The following is a 12,500-nucleotide window of genomic DNA, read 5'->3' as shown; positions in this document are numbered from 1 at the left end:
AAGGACGGAGGTCAGCTATAAAACTGAAGGGAAGGCCGAAGGTCAGATATAAGACTGAAAGGAAGGACGGAGGTCAGAAAGATGACTGAAGGGAAGGACGGAGGTCAGATAGAAGACTGAAGGGGAGGCTGGAGGTCAGATAGAAGACTGAAGGGGAGGCTGGAGGTCAGATAGAAGACTGAAGGGGAGGCTGGAGGTCAGATAGAAGACTGAAGGGGAGGCTGGAGGTCAGATAGAAGACTGAAGGGGAGGCTGGAGGTCAGATAGAAGACTGAAGGGGAGGCTGGAGGTCAGATAGAAGACTGAAGGGAAGGCCGGAGGTCATTCCTAGGAGCAGCACGGACAGTTCTCCTTTCAGACACACAGGATAAGTGAGGCTCGTACAGTTTGCTCTCCACAGAGGCCTTCGTCCGGTGCCGCATTTGCTCAGCTGTCTTGGAGGTCTGGAATGTCGGAGAGGATCATGGGAGATCCCAGCTGCAGGTCCTCTTGGAGGGCAGTCAGGTCTGCAGGATTCATGCGGTGAACTTCCAGCCAATCGGCTAAGAGTGATGCTGAAAGAGGGGCGGAGTCTGCTAGGCTGAAAGAAAAAGAAACACTGTCATGGAACACCGCTATGTAGGTCTTTTGATCAGTACCAAGCCCTGATGACGGGGGAGGGAGGGGATTCTTTAAACCCCCGAAACGCGTTGACCTTTTATTATATAGAAATCTGAATAAAACCAAATCCGGACTTCACACGTTCTGCTTCTGAGAGGTTCCAGCCCTTCCACACCCACAGAAAAAAACTTCACCTCTTATGGCAACTACTGTATATACACCGAGTGGCCAGAAAAAGATGGATCAGCATTTCTGTCTGAATAGCTTATAACTTTATGTTTCATTCACATGTTCTCAGAAAAAGTATGAAGAAAACAACCAGACCATGGTAAAGACGCATTTACACCTAACAAGACCTCATGAGGTCAAAACTCTATACATCAACCTAACATTGTTCAGATGGACAAGACCTTGTTAGGTCAAAATACACTGAGTGGCCAGATTATTATGACCCCCCCCTCCCCCCATCAGTACTTCGTTGGGCCGCCTGGTGACTCCACAAGATGGTGAAAGGTGATGCGAGGAATCTGACACGGCACTGTTACCCTTCTGTTGTCTTGTACCAGTCTTGCCCCTCCCCCGTTCTGCCCTAACATTGACTAGTCGCTGACGGCCACAATTCGCACGCTCAGACCCAGATTTTCGGCTGACAGTCCGGTCTTTAAACACTTTAACAATGAGCCGCTCCTGAACATGTAACGAATTCTGCTGTTTTGCTGATACTCGCTCCATGGCTCCGAGCGCCAACAATCATCCCGCGTTCCAAGGCTGTTACATCGCGTTGTTTCCCCGAATCTTCCCAATCACTTCTACTGTCGTGGTAACCAACCCGCTTCCCTATTTATAATGGTCTGGCCCTCTAGCAACTTCAGCGCCAAATTATAGCTAATTTGCCTACAAACGTCAGGTGGTCATAATAATCCGGCCACTCAGTGTATATAATAATCCGGCCACTCAGTGTATATAATAATCCGGCCACTCAGTGTATATAATAATCCGGCCACTCGGTGTATATAATAATCCGGCCACTCAGTGTATATAATAATCCGGCCACTCAGTGTATATAATAATCCGGCCACTCAGTGTATATAATAATCCGGCCACTCAGTGTATATAATCATCCGGCCACTCAGTGTATATAATCATCCGGCCACTCAGTGTATAAAGGTTCCTTGTTCGGATCTCGGCACTCCGATATAACGTTGTATATCAGGTTCAGAAGTGTTTGCAGTCTCTCGGTTCCGTTCCATTGGGGGAGGGGGATTGACACTCTCACCTTTCTCGGCTCTCCGACGCCATATCGAAGGACTGGTTCAGGAACTCCTCAAGATCGAAGCCCAGTCCGTACCCGGCGCCGCTTCCTTTCGGTGTGACAGAGAAGACCGGGGGCAGGACATCCTCCACCTGGGAGAGTTGAGGGAAAATTAATAGGAGAAATGAAAAAAAACAAATCACCGGATGAAACAAATTCCGCATTTCATATCGGAGAATCGGCGACTCAATGTAGAAAGACGCGGGGCCGGGTCTGTGGAGGACTGACAGAAGGGCCTCCGTTTAGGATGACAGATTTCTGCCCTCATTGCTGTTTCTGCCGGCCTGTATCTTACCCACCGAGTCTCACATTATAATGCAATAAAAAAAAAAATATATAATAAAACGGATTTTTATACTTTTCTTTCAACGAAAATGGTGTCCAATGCCACAAGAGGAGCGGCAGCTCTCTCCCTCTGCTATAGAACTTGTAGTCATTCCTGCACCACAGACACCCGACGGACAAATAGAGGTAACCACTGCTTGGTTTGGTGGATGGCTGGGCAGGGGGGGGAGTGGGTCCCTGTTGCATCTGAGGTCAGTGTGGGGGGCCCTGGAGAACAAAAAGGAGAGCGAAGTGCGACTACCTAACGTAGCGATTTAAGAAACGAAGGATGGAACCTGTGGCGGCACTGCACCGTGATTGCGACGGCCCGAATCCCGGGTGGTGAGTCTGAGCGGGCAGCTGACTACTTTGCTCCCCCCCCCCGTAGAGCAGGGAGCGGTGGGAGTCAGAGCTCAGGTGGCGTGTGTGGCTAAGGGTGTAGGGGTTCTGAGTGCGGGGAGGCAGGATGGCAGCTACGAGGTGTCGTGCGTTGGTGGGGAGGAGAGACGGGCGCGGTAATGAGGTGGAAATCGGCAGACCGAGCCTAACGACGCACCGATAATTGGAGCCAACCCCCAGAAGTGAGTAGAAGACTGTCCCTACTCCTATACTCCTTCCCCAATCACTGCGTCAGGTAGTCGCGCCCCGGTCTCTCTCCTTGTTTGTTCTCCACATGTCGGAAACCCGGCCTGTACTCACTAGGAGCCGCACGGCCACGCAACAAACCCAGATCCCCACCGGAGAGCGCTTAAAACTTTGGACTTTCCTTCACTAGTCTTGCCCTGGAGCCCAACGGGGCCCTTTCGTGCCTTCTGTGCAGCACCCGGAACCCAGATATCAGTAGAAACATTGATATAAGAGGCTGGAATGTCGGAGACCTCTAGCAGTTTCATGCAAAAATGTGCTCAGCCTCCAATGGTCTCCAGTATGTAATCACATGGAGCATGTCTACTGATCACTTCCTGTAGTATGATTGCAACCTAATGTAGCAATACATATACTTAATATTATCAGTGGCCCCCTTAATGATGTCAAGGGTTGCAGTTGAGGCCTCCAATACTGACCACAATTGGCCTGATGGATAGGAGGAGGGGGGGGTGCTGTACTTGCAGAAAATATACTTATCATGGAATAGAAAACTAATGCAGCCACCACAACCAGTAAGCTGCAATATATAACATTGTTCTTCTTGGTTTTAGGAATACTGTTCTGCAAGCTGCTTTGAATGATGTTCCTACCTGTGACTTTGAGAACTGCTGGGTCACAAAGTTGATATCAGGAGAAACAGAGGTGGAGGGGTCGGTTGTGTTGAAGGTGGTGGGCCGTAGAGGTGTCAGATCTTGAGTTTTGGGCTCTTCTTGAAGGCGGCAGTCTACCCCACCAGTGAATGCTATCCCTGGGACTTGGGTTGGTTGCTCAATGTCGGCGGGGTTGCGTAGAAAGAGCGCGGGATCCACGGTGACAGAATTCCGCTTCCCGTCTCCTGTGTCCGCCGGCCAGCTTTCCTGGTGCCCCCCTCTGCTCCAAGGTGGGTTGATCCGGGCCTGAGCAGGGAAAGTGCCAGGAAGAACTGGCCCGCTGGAAATGAATTTGACATCTGGGGGAAGCTGTCCACTGATAGGAGGAGCCACCTGCTTCACTTGGGGAGCCAGCACCACGGGGGCAATCTGGAAGGCTGCGGGGGTGGGGGGCACATAATGGAGAAGGTTGGGCACAGGGCAGGGGTTCAGGCACCTCGGAATGAACTGTATATTTGGTGCAACCGAAGGAGCCGAGATGGTTCCGTTCTGCTGGCATCGGACCTCAGGAACAGGATTGAGATTGGCCATGCCAAACACTGTCTGCTGGGGTAGGGGCGGTGTCATGGTTCTCACGTCTGGACACGGAGCAGGTTTTGGCACGGTTGGGTTTTGGTTGGCAGGAAGAGGGGCTGGCTGGGGAATTGGGTGCTGCTGCGTATGATCGATCATTCGCGTCCACCGTTCCAAAAGGTTCTTGTCGCTTTCGCTCAAAATCAACCCCCCGAATCCATCCGCTTTCTCGCGGCGCTCCTTCTCTTTCTGCTTCTTCTCCTTCTCCCGGGCGCGCTCATGCCGCCGCCGCCTCTTCTCCTCCCTTTCTCGCTGGCGCTCCTGTGCTGTGATTGGCTTCTTTGTTTCAGGCGTCTCAGGGATGGAGCTGGGGGCATCTACGGGAGACAGGGCATGCGAGTGTTAATACAATCTGTAGACACATTATCTGCGTATAGATAGAGCGACCCTTTATAACAAAGGTTTGTGCCTTTATAATTGGGGTGCTTCCAGTAGGCAAAGCTTCATCCGAGCTTTACCTTATTCTTCTGGTCCCAGTGAAAAGCTACAACATGTAGTGGCTCACCTGCTTGCCCTATGACCAAAAGTGTCCAATCTTCACCTCGGCCTCATAGGAGGGAGAGCATCCCTTCTCTTTGTCTGCTGATACAGTCAATGCCTTACACTGATTTATGCTGACAGAGCACCCAGAGCGGCTCCCTGGACGGCATCAGAGCGCTAGCCGCAGCTCCTTCCCGCCCCCCCGCCAGGCACGCCCCCCCGTCCGCATGCCTGCCCACCTGTCTGTGGCTCCCTGGACGGCAGAGCGGACAGCTGCAGCCAGGTAAGACATCCCCCGAAAATAAGACCTAGTGTCTTTTTTCGTAGAAAAAAAAATATAAGACACTGTCTTATTTTCGGGGAAACACGGTATTAGGGATGCACCGATACCCATACTAGTATTGGTGCCGATGCTGAGTATTTAGGTGAGTACTCGTTATTAATGCTCCGATACCTAGCACTTCCAGTATCAGGAAGCCGGGCAGCGCGTCATTACACGCTGCTCAGGTTCCTGATTGGCCCGGGAAGCCAGCTCCATGCTCTCTCGTCACTTGTGACGCGCTGCCCGGCTTCCCGATTGTTCGATGGCCAATCAGGCCGGCTTCATGCTGCCTCGTCACCTCATGACGAGGGAGCATGGAGCCGGCTTCCCGGCCTATCAGGAAGCCGGGCGCCGCATCATTACACAGCGCCCAGCTTCCTGATTGGCTAGAAGGCCGACTCCATGCTTTCTCGTCACCTGGTGACCAGAAGCATGGGGACGGCTTCCCTGCTAATCAGGCGGCCAGGGGGCGAGTCATTACGCACCGCCTGGTTCCTGATGTGTAAACTTTGTCCGGCATCACACCTACTTCATTTCTCTCGGCTCTAACTATAATTCACCACGACCTACAAAAATCGGCACGCCCATTACTAAGATATCCACCTATAAACCTGCAACATTTCAGATCCCTGGCACATCTAGATCATGGTGAGGATAAGAACTTATTGGCCTCCCTCGTACTGTGTGCTATAAACCAAGATCTCCTGTATGAAGCAATGCCGACTGTTACACGCTGAGTCTGGGTGCTAACCCGCTCATGTGAGGGGTATGATGCAACAACACTTGCTATACACTAAAAGGACTGTTTCTTGATAATTCCACAACCCTGGATGAAGTAATACAGATTGTTTATACTTACCCAGGACTTGCATAACCTCATTACATACCCACATGCGTTTACATTGTGTACTTCTGATATCCTACTAACTAGCTGACTGCATATAGTTCCTTGAAGCTAAGAGACGCACAGGAAGAAGAGCCTATCCGCAGCTATGGTTCGTACCGGGGAAAGACTAAGAATGGGCTCGGGCGTGTTCGCAGCTCCACTTGCCGAGCCCACCAGGAAGCTGACAGCGCGAAGCGCCAATCACAGGTACCGAGACATTTTCCCGGTCCGCAGCTGCAGAGATCGGGGAATGTCTCAGTGCCTGTGATTGGCGCTGCGCGCTGTCAGCTTCCTGGCGGGCTCGGCATGTGGAGCTGCGAACACGCCCGAGCCCATCCTTAGTAAAGACTCAGTATCCTGCTAAATGCGTTACACTCTGGCCCTCCAGCAGTGGTGATACTACAAATTCCCATCATCCATTTGCCTCTGGGACTCATGCCTGTGGCTGTCAGAGTCTTGAAACGCCTAATGGGATTTGTGGCATCACCACATCTGGAGGGCCGGAGTTTGCCTACCCCAGCAGGCCAGAGATCATCTGCACTGTAAGATTAAAACCTTAGACTCCTTTAGCTCACCTTTGGATTTGTTGCGCAGGGCCGATTTCAGTAGAGCGGCTTTCAGTGCCGCCTTGGTGTCGTCGGATATAGCGCCCTCTTTCTTTGGCACCGGCTCGGGATCGGTCTTAATCACGGGGGCCTCCTCTTTTACCTCCGCACTTTCACTCAGTGGCACAATGTCCTCGCTCTCCACAGGAGATGTCAGGTCGATGGTTTCGGGCTTCACGGGTACTCGCGGCGACTCCATGGGGAAATCGCCTCTCTCCCTGGCGGAGTTGGCGCTTGGCATATCCACATCAAACCCTTGAGGCGGCGGCGGGAGCGGCGGCGACTGAAAGTCGTCTGACCTGATAACGCCGTCGGTCGCCGGGCCCTCCTCCGCCGGTTTCAGAGCGGGTTTAAAGCTGATCTGCCGCCGGATGCCCTCTCTCCTTTGGTGGAAGCCGTCTATCTCTGCCATGATGGCCTCCTTGATCTGCTCCTTCGTCAGAACCTGCTTGTCGAAGTCAAAGTCAAATGCCGGCACGCATTCAGGCTCGTCGTCCGGGTCGTGGTACTTGGATAGAAAAGGGTGCCGCAGTGCTTCGCACACAGATATCCGCTCGCGCGGGTCAAACCTCAATATTTTGGACAGCAGATCCAAGGCTTTCCTGTCTCCTTGAGGGTACAGGCTTGCCCAGGTTATCGGCTGGCGAGAAGGCAAGCTCTGAATGTATGCTCGGACCCTCTCTGCCCCGATGGCTCGGATGACCTGGCCGGAGGGTGTTCCGAGCACCGTCATGATGAGCTGAAGCTGGTGGATATAGTTCTTGCCGGGGAAGATCTGCTTGCGGCCCAGCATTTCGGCAAAGATGCAGCCCACGGACCACACGTCGATGGCCTGAGTGTACTCGTGAAGCGACAGCATGAGCTCCGGGGCGCGATACCAGCGGGTGGCCACATACTCCGTCATGAAATATTTATACTCGTCGGGCTTGGTGCAAAGTCCTCGGGCCATGCCGAAGTCGCCGATCTTCAGCTCGCAGTTCTCGTTGATCAGGAGGTTACTGGGCTTCAGGTCGCGGTGGAGAACGTTTGCCGAGTGGATGTACTTCAGACCCCTCAACAGCTGGTACAGGAAGTAGCGAGCGTGTTCTAAGGTCAGAGGCTGCGAGGAGTGGATGATCTGGTGAAGGTCGCTCTCCATGAGATCCAGCACCACGTACCTGAAGATGAAAAGGAATAAGAAATGTGAGAGTTGTGACATCCCAGACACTCTATTCCAGTGGTTCTCAACCTTTCTTTGGCCGGGACCCCATGGTAACATTTGCCAAATTGTGGTGACCCCCAATCGTAAAATTTAGGGATGCACCAATACTAGTATCTGTGCGGGCTCTCAGGAGGCTGTGCGGGCTCTCAGGTGGCTAGTGGGACTCTCTGGTGGCGTCCAGTGCGGGCTCTGTTGTGACGAATTGTGGGCTCTATGGTGATCGAGCATTCACCTCCCCTCACTCCTGCCTGCTCCCCTCTCTCTGATCCTCTCCGGCCGCTGCAGCGCCACCTAGGAGAACTGACACTGCCACCCCAGGAGGAGGCTGAGGAGCTCTTACCTAGAGCAGCACAAGGCATGTAGGGACCCCCTCAACTGTGGGTCCCGACCCACAGGTTGAGAACCACTGCTCTATTCACTCATACATTGGACCCTACTGGGATCTGTGGGGCTTAGTCTGGGATCCTCATGGACATAGGGAGATATCAGTGGCAGTGACCCTCCCTTGTAGGCCTCATTCACACGAGAAAAGGCCGGCACGTACAGCTCCATGCTGCGTGCACGCCCGTATTGAGCAGCTCCCGGGAACGACAGGTGCTGCGTGTGATTAGTACATAGCCCCTGTCCTTCTCTTTGGGAGTATGCAGCCGTACGCCCCCCTACACTCACCCCAAGTGCAGATCTGTAAGGGTGCGGGTGTCCCGACTCGGACGCAGACATGATCCATCCTGTCAGCGTACGAGTACGGACACCCGCACACGGAGGGTGAGCATAGGGCGGCGTATGACCGCGTACTCACATAGAGAATGACAGGGGCTGCGTACTAATCACACGCAGCACCTGTCCTTCCCGGGAGCTGCCCAATACGGCCGTGCACGCAGCATGGAGCTGTACGTACCGGCTTTTTCTCGTGTGAATAAGGCCTTAGACCAGTGGTGGCGAACCTTGGCACTCCAGCTGTTTTGGAACTACAAGTCCCATGAAGCATTGCAAGGCTCTGACAGCCACAGACATAACTCCCAGAGGCAGATGCATGTTGGGATTTGCAGTTTTGGCGCAGCTGGAGTGCCAAGGTTCGCCACCACTGGCTTAGACTGTAAGCTCTCACAGGCTGGGCCATCCTAACCATCTGGTCTTAAAGTGTACAGCACTGCGCACACCAGCTCAATGCACAATCCGCTCTCTATGGGTGACACTACGATGAATGCGGCTCATTCATTTTACGCAATGATGACGGTCAGTCATGCTGTGTGCTGCCCATAGAAAGCCCCCTCCCCCCAGACAGTGACGGGTATAGAGGGGGAATGGAGAGATGGTTACCCGTCCCCTGAGTCCAGGAGCAGAACAGGAAATGAGTCGTCCTTACACAGATTTGAACTCTGAATAATGCACGGATGGCTTCAAGATGTCTTTGATGGCGATGACGTTGTCGTGATTGAAGTGCTTCAGGATCTTCAGCTCCCGTAGGGTGCGCTTGGCGTGAGTCACCACATCGAAGGCGTTGGGGATCTTCTTAATGGCCACCTTCTGACCTGGGGAATAACGGGAACGTTACATCTCTGACAGCTGATTGGTTCACCATCTGTGATAGAGAATTGACTCTTCCTGAAGAGGTCAAATTTGCTAGCACGTTCAGCAGCATATAAAATGATTTATGGTAGAGATGCACCAGGATGCGCTGATGCCGATACCGAGTATTTGGGTGAGTACTCGTACTTGCCCAAATGCCCCAGATACTTATCCCGATACCGGAACTTTCGGTGTCAGGAAGCCGGGTGCGAGTCATTACACGCCACCCAGCTTCCTGATTGGCTGGGAAGCCAGGCCCACACTCCCTCGTCACCAGGGAGCATGGAGATGGCTTTCACGCCAATCAGGAAGCCGAGGGACAGATAATAACTCGCTCCCTGACTTCCTGATTGGCCGGGAAGTCGGCTGCATGCTCCCATGTCACTTGGTGATGAGGGGGCATGCAGCCGGCTTCCCAGCCAATCAAGAAGCCAGGCAACGTGTAATGACTTGCCACCCGGCTTTGCGATTAGCCGGGAAGCCGGCTACACGGGTAATGTCTCACCGCCCGGCTTCCTGATTGGCCAGCTTCCCGACCAATCAGGAAGCCGGTAGGTGAGTCATTACACTTTGCACGCCTCCCTGATTGGCCGGGAAGCCGGCTGCATGCTTTCTCATCACCAAGTGACGGGGGAGCATGCAGCCGGCTTCCCGGCCAATCAGGAAGACGGGGAGCGAGCCATTACCCGCCCCTCAGCTTTCCTTAATGGGACTTCTGGTATCGGTGAGTACCGGAAAAAAAATATATCGGTACTCGTTACCGAAAAACTGTATCGCTGCATCCCGAATCTATGGAAACAAAAACTCTGCAAGTTAGCATTTCAAATCCTTGATTTGTCTTTGCTTTCCTCTGCAAGTTGGTGACAGGTTCTCTTTAACACTTCTCTACTTTATCCAAAAAACAACAAAGAGTTGTGGCTTTAGGTATACATGAAGCAATAATAGTCTGGAGGCCACACTGGCGCTCAGACCATGTCCCCTCCGCACACGCACCTCCGCGACATTCACCTCCGGCTCTACAAATAAAAACATTCTTACCGGTGCCCTTCCGGCGAGCAGACGACACCACGCCATAAGCTCCGGTGCCGATGGTCTCGATGACCTCGTATTCCTCCCCCACGTCGAAGGTAATATCGAAGGAGCGCTCTTTCAGGATGGCGAGGTTCGTGGCCGCGGTGGACGCGCAGTGAGACGCTTCCAGTTTGGAGCGCTCTCCGTCCTCCGCAGGCTCTCCAGGTTTCTTCTCCGCCATGGCTGCCTGGAAGGAGGAGAGAAAGAGGCTCATGAAGAACCATAACCACCGAACGGCACAACGCATACCGCCGCCCGTGTGTGTATGACGGCCTGTGTGTGTATGTATGACGGCCTGTGTGTGTATGTATGACGGCCTGTGTGTGTATGACGGTCTCTGATCCTCTGTGTATGTATGTATGTATGACGGCCTGCGTGTGTATGATGGCCTGCGTGTGTATGACGGCCTCTGATCCTCTGTGTATCCTCCATCTCATTATTAAAGCTGAACTCCGGGCAGAAGTTTGATCGGTATTCTAAAAGTCCATTCCAACCTCTAACAATATTTCAGGTTTTTTTTTTATCCCCCAGTGAGGGTGTACCTCCATTATATACCCCCCAGTGAGGGTGTACCTCCATCATATACCCCCCAGTGAGGGTGTACCTCCATCATATACCCCATATAGGGTTGCCACCTGTCCAGGATTCACCCGGACAGTTCGGGTTTTGAATGCTGTGTCCGGGTTTCATGGCAAACCCGGAAACAAGATGTCAGGCAGACGGTGGCAACCAAAATGAAGATGGGGCTACTAGCACCCCACTGAAAACAATCTTGACTGTGATATTTACATATTAATGGGTGGCGCTATTTACATATGAATAAGCTGCAACTCATTCTCCCCAAAAAAATTCTATGCATCGCTAGAGTGTTCGGGTTTCACTGGATGAAAAGGTGGCAACCCTAACCCCATAGTGAGGGTGTACCTTCATTATGTACCCCCTTATGTGAGTGTGCACCTCCATTATATACCCCCTATTATACCCCCCCCCCACCACTTTTCCCACCCACAGTGAAGGGGGCTCCACAAGCTATACCTCTATATACAGACTGTGTAATCCCCAAGCATGGCCCTCACAAGCTCTAGTCCACAGTCTTACACTCTCCCAACCCACCACCCCCACAGTTCCACCCGGAAGAGTGTGGCACACCGGCCCCTTTAAGAGAACTCACCCATCGGCCGAGCCGCCGAAGGACCCGGATGTTCGGCGGACAGCGAGGGGCGGGGCCAGAGTCACCGCTGTCTGAAGAACACAGCGCCTCCACCAATCAGAGGCAGGGAGACCTTTAGAGCGACGGAGGGAAAAAGAACACAGCGTAGAGGGCGTGTCCATGTCTCCTGGCAACGGGGAGGCCGAGCCCTCACTATCACAAAGCATCAGATATACAGAGGGGGCGGGGCACTTCGCAAACAGGGGAGGGGTTGGCCTGCGAGACGCTCTATGGGCGGGGCTGACATGGCGCTGTGTGCTTGTCCCTGACCACGTGGTCTTATGAACAGTTCTTCCTCTGAACAGTGACCACCAGTGTGTGAGCGCCCCGGGAGCGGCCATAGGGTGGTCACAGTCAGCCTTCCTCTCTCAGTCAGAGGAGTCATATTATGACCTGACCAGAGGAGACTGTTCTGCTTTCTTGTCAGCTGATCACCTAGTCACATGACAATAATCACTGGCCAGGAGACTGTGTCTTCCCCTTTCTCAGTTTCTACTGGATAGGACATACATGACTCCATAGCCACACCCCTATCTACAATCTGATTGTACAATCTTGTAGTGTACTGCAGCATGGTCTTATCTGGCCGGATGCAGATTGGACAGACTGTTTTGCATCCTCATAAAATGCATCCATTGGTGACATATTGGAGAGAGATCGTCCAATCAGATTGTAGCATGTGTGACCATCTGAAAGAGAGATCGTCCAATCAGATTGTAACGTGTGTGGCCATCCGCAAACTATCAATTACAAGTGGTGCAATCCTTCCCTTCCTCCGATGTGAGAGGGTGGCGAAATGGAGGGGCGAGTTACGGGCATGTGTCCCCCCTTTCCTTAACTATGCCAATCCACATACCCCCAACAATTGGGAAGGTACCTTAGAGGGAGGGGTCACCCCCCTCACCCCCCCCCCTCACCACCACTCACTGGGGGGTATATAATGGAGGTACACCCTCACTGGGGGTGTATAATGGAGGTACACCCTCACTGGGGGGTATATAATGGAGGTACACCCTCACTGGGGGGTATATAATGGAGGTACACCCTCA

At 52.9% G+C, this 12,500-nt stretch overlaps 1 protein-coding gene across 1 annotated transcript; it reads right to left on the bottom strand.

Annotated features, from left to right (window-relative positions):
• Positions 1-386: 386 nt before the first annotated feature.
• MAPK7 (mitogen-activated protein kinase 7) lies at positions 387-11,565 on the bottom strand. Its single transcript, XM_018572671.1, has 7 exons — positions 11,413-11,565; positions 10,209-10,428; positions 8,968-9,133; positions 6,371-7,557; positions 3,475-4,424; positions 1,877-2,004; positions 387-580 (listed from the first exon to the last, which is right to left on the bottom strand). Exons 2-7 carry the CDS (start codon positions 10,420-10,422, stop codon positions 427-429), a joined length of 2,799 nt encoding a protein of 932 aa, XP_018428173.1. The 5' UTR covers positions 10,423-10,428; positions 11,413-11,565; the 3' UTR covers positions 387-426.
• Positions 11,566-12,500: the final 935 nt, after the last annotated feature.

The sequence above is a fragment of the Nanorana parkeri genome, unplaced genomic scaffold, assembly GCF_000935625.1.
Source record: "Nanorana parkeri isolate BGI_ZX_2015 unplaced genomic scaffold, ASM93562v1 scaffold2095, whole genome shotgun sequence".
Lineage (NCBI taxonomy): Eukaryota > Metazoa > Chordata > Amphibia > Anura > Dicroglossidae > Nanorana > Nanorana parkeri.
Note: the sequence above shows the minus strand (reverse complement) of the source record. Positions and strands in the feature narration are given on the sequence as shown.

Excerpts from the sequence above, each read along its gene's own strand:
- MAPK7 (XM_018572671.1), bottom strand. The coding sequence starts at position 10,422 with ATGGCGGAGAAGAAACCTGGAGAGCCTGCGGAGGACGGAGAGCGCTCC. Across the intron at positions 4,425-6,370 it reads CCTGCGCAACAAATCCAAAG|ATGCCCCCAGCTCCATCCCT; the intron begins GTGAGCTAAAGG and ends TGTCTCCCGTAG. Across the intron at positions 581-1,876 it reads GCGTCGGAGAGCCGAGAAAG|CCTAGCAGACTCCGCCCCTC; the intron begins GTGAGAGTGTCA and ends TTTTTCTTTCAG.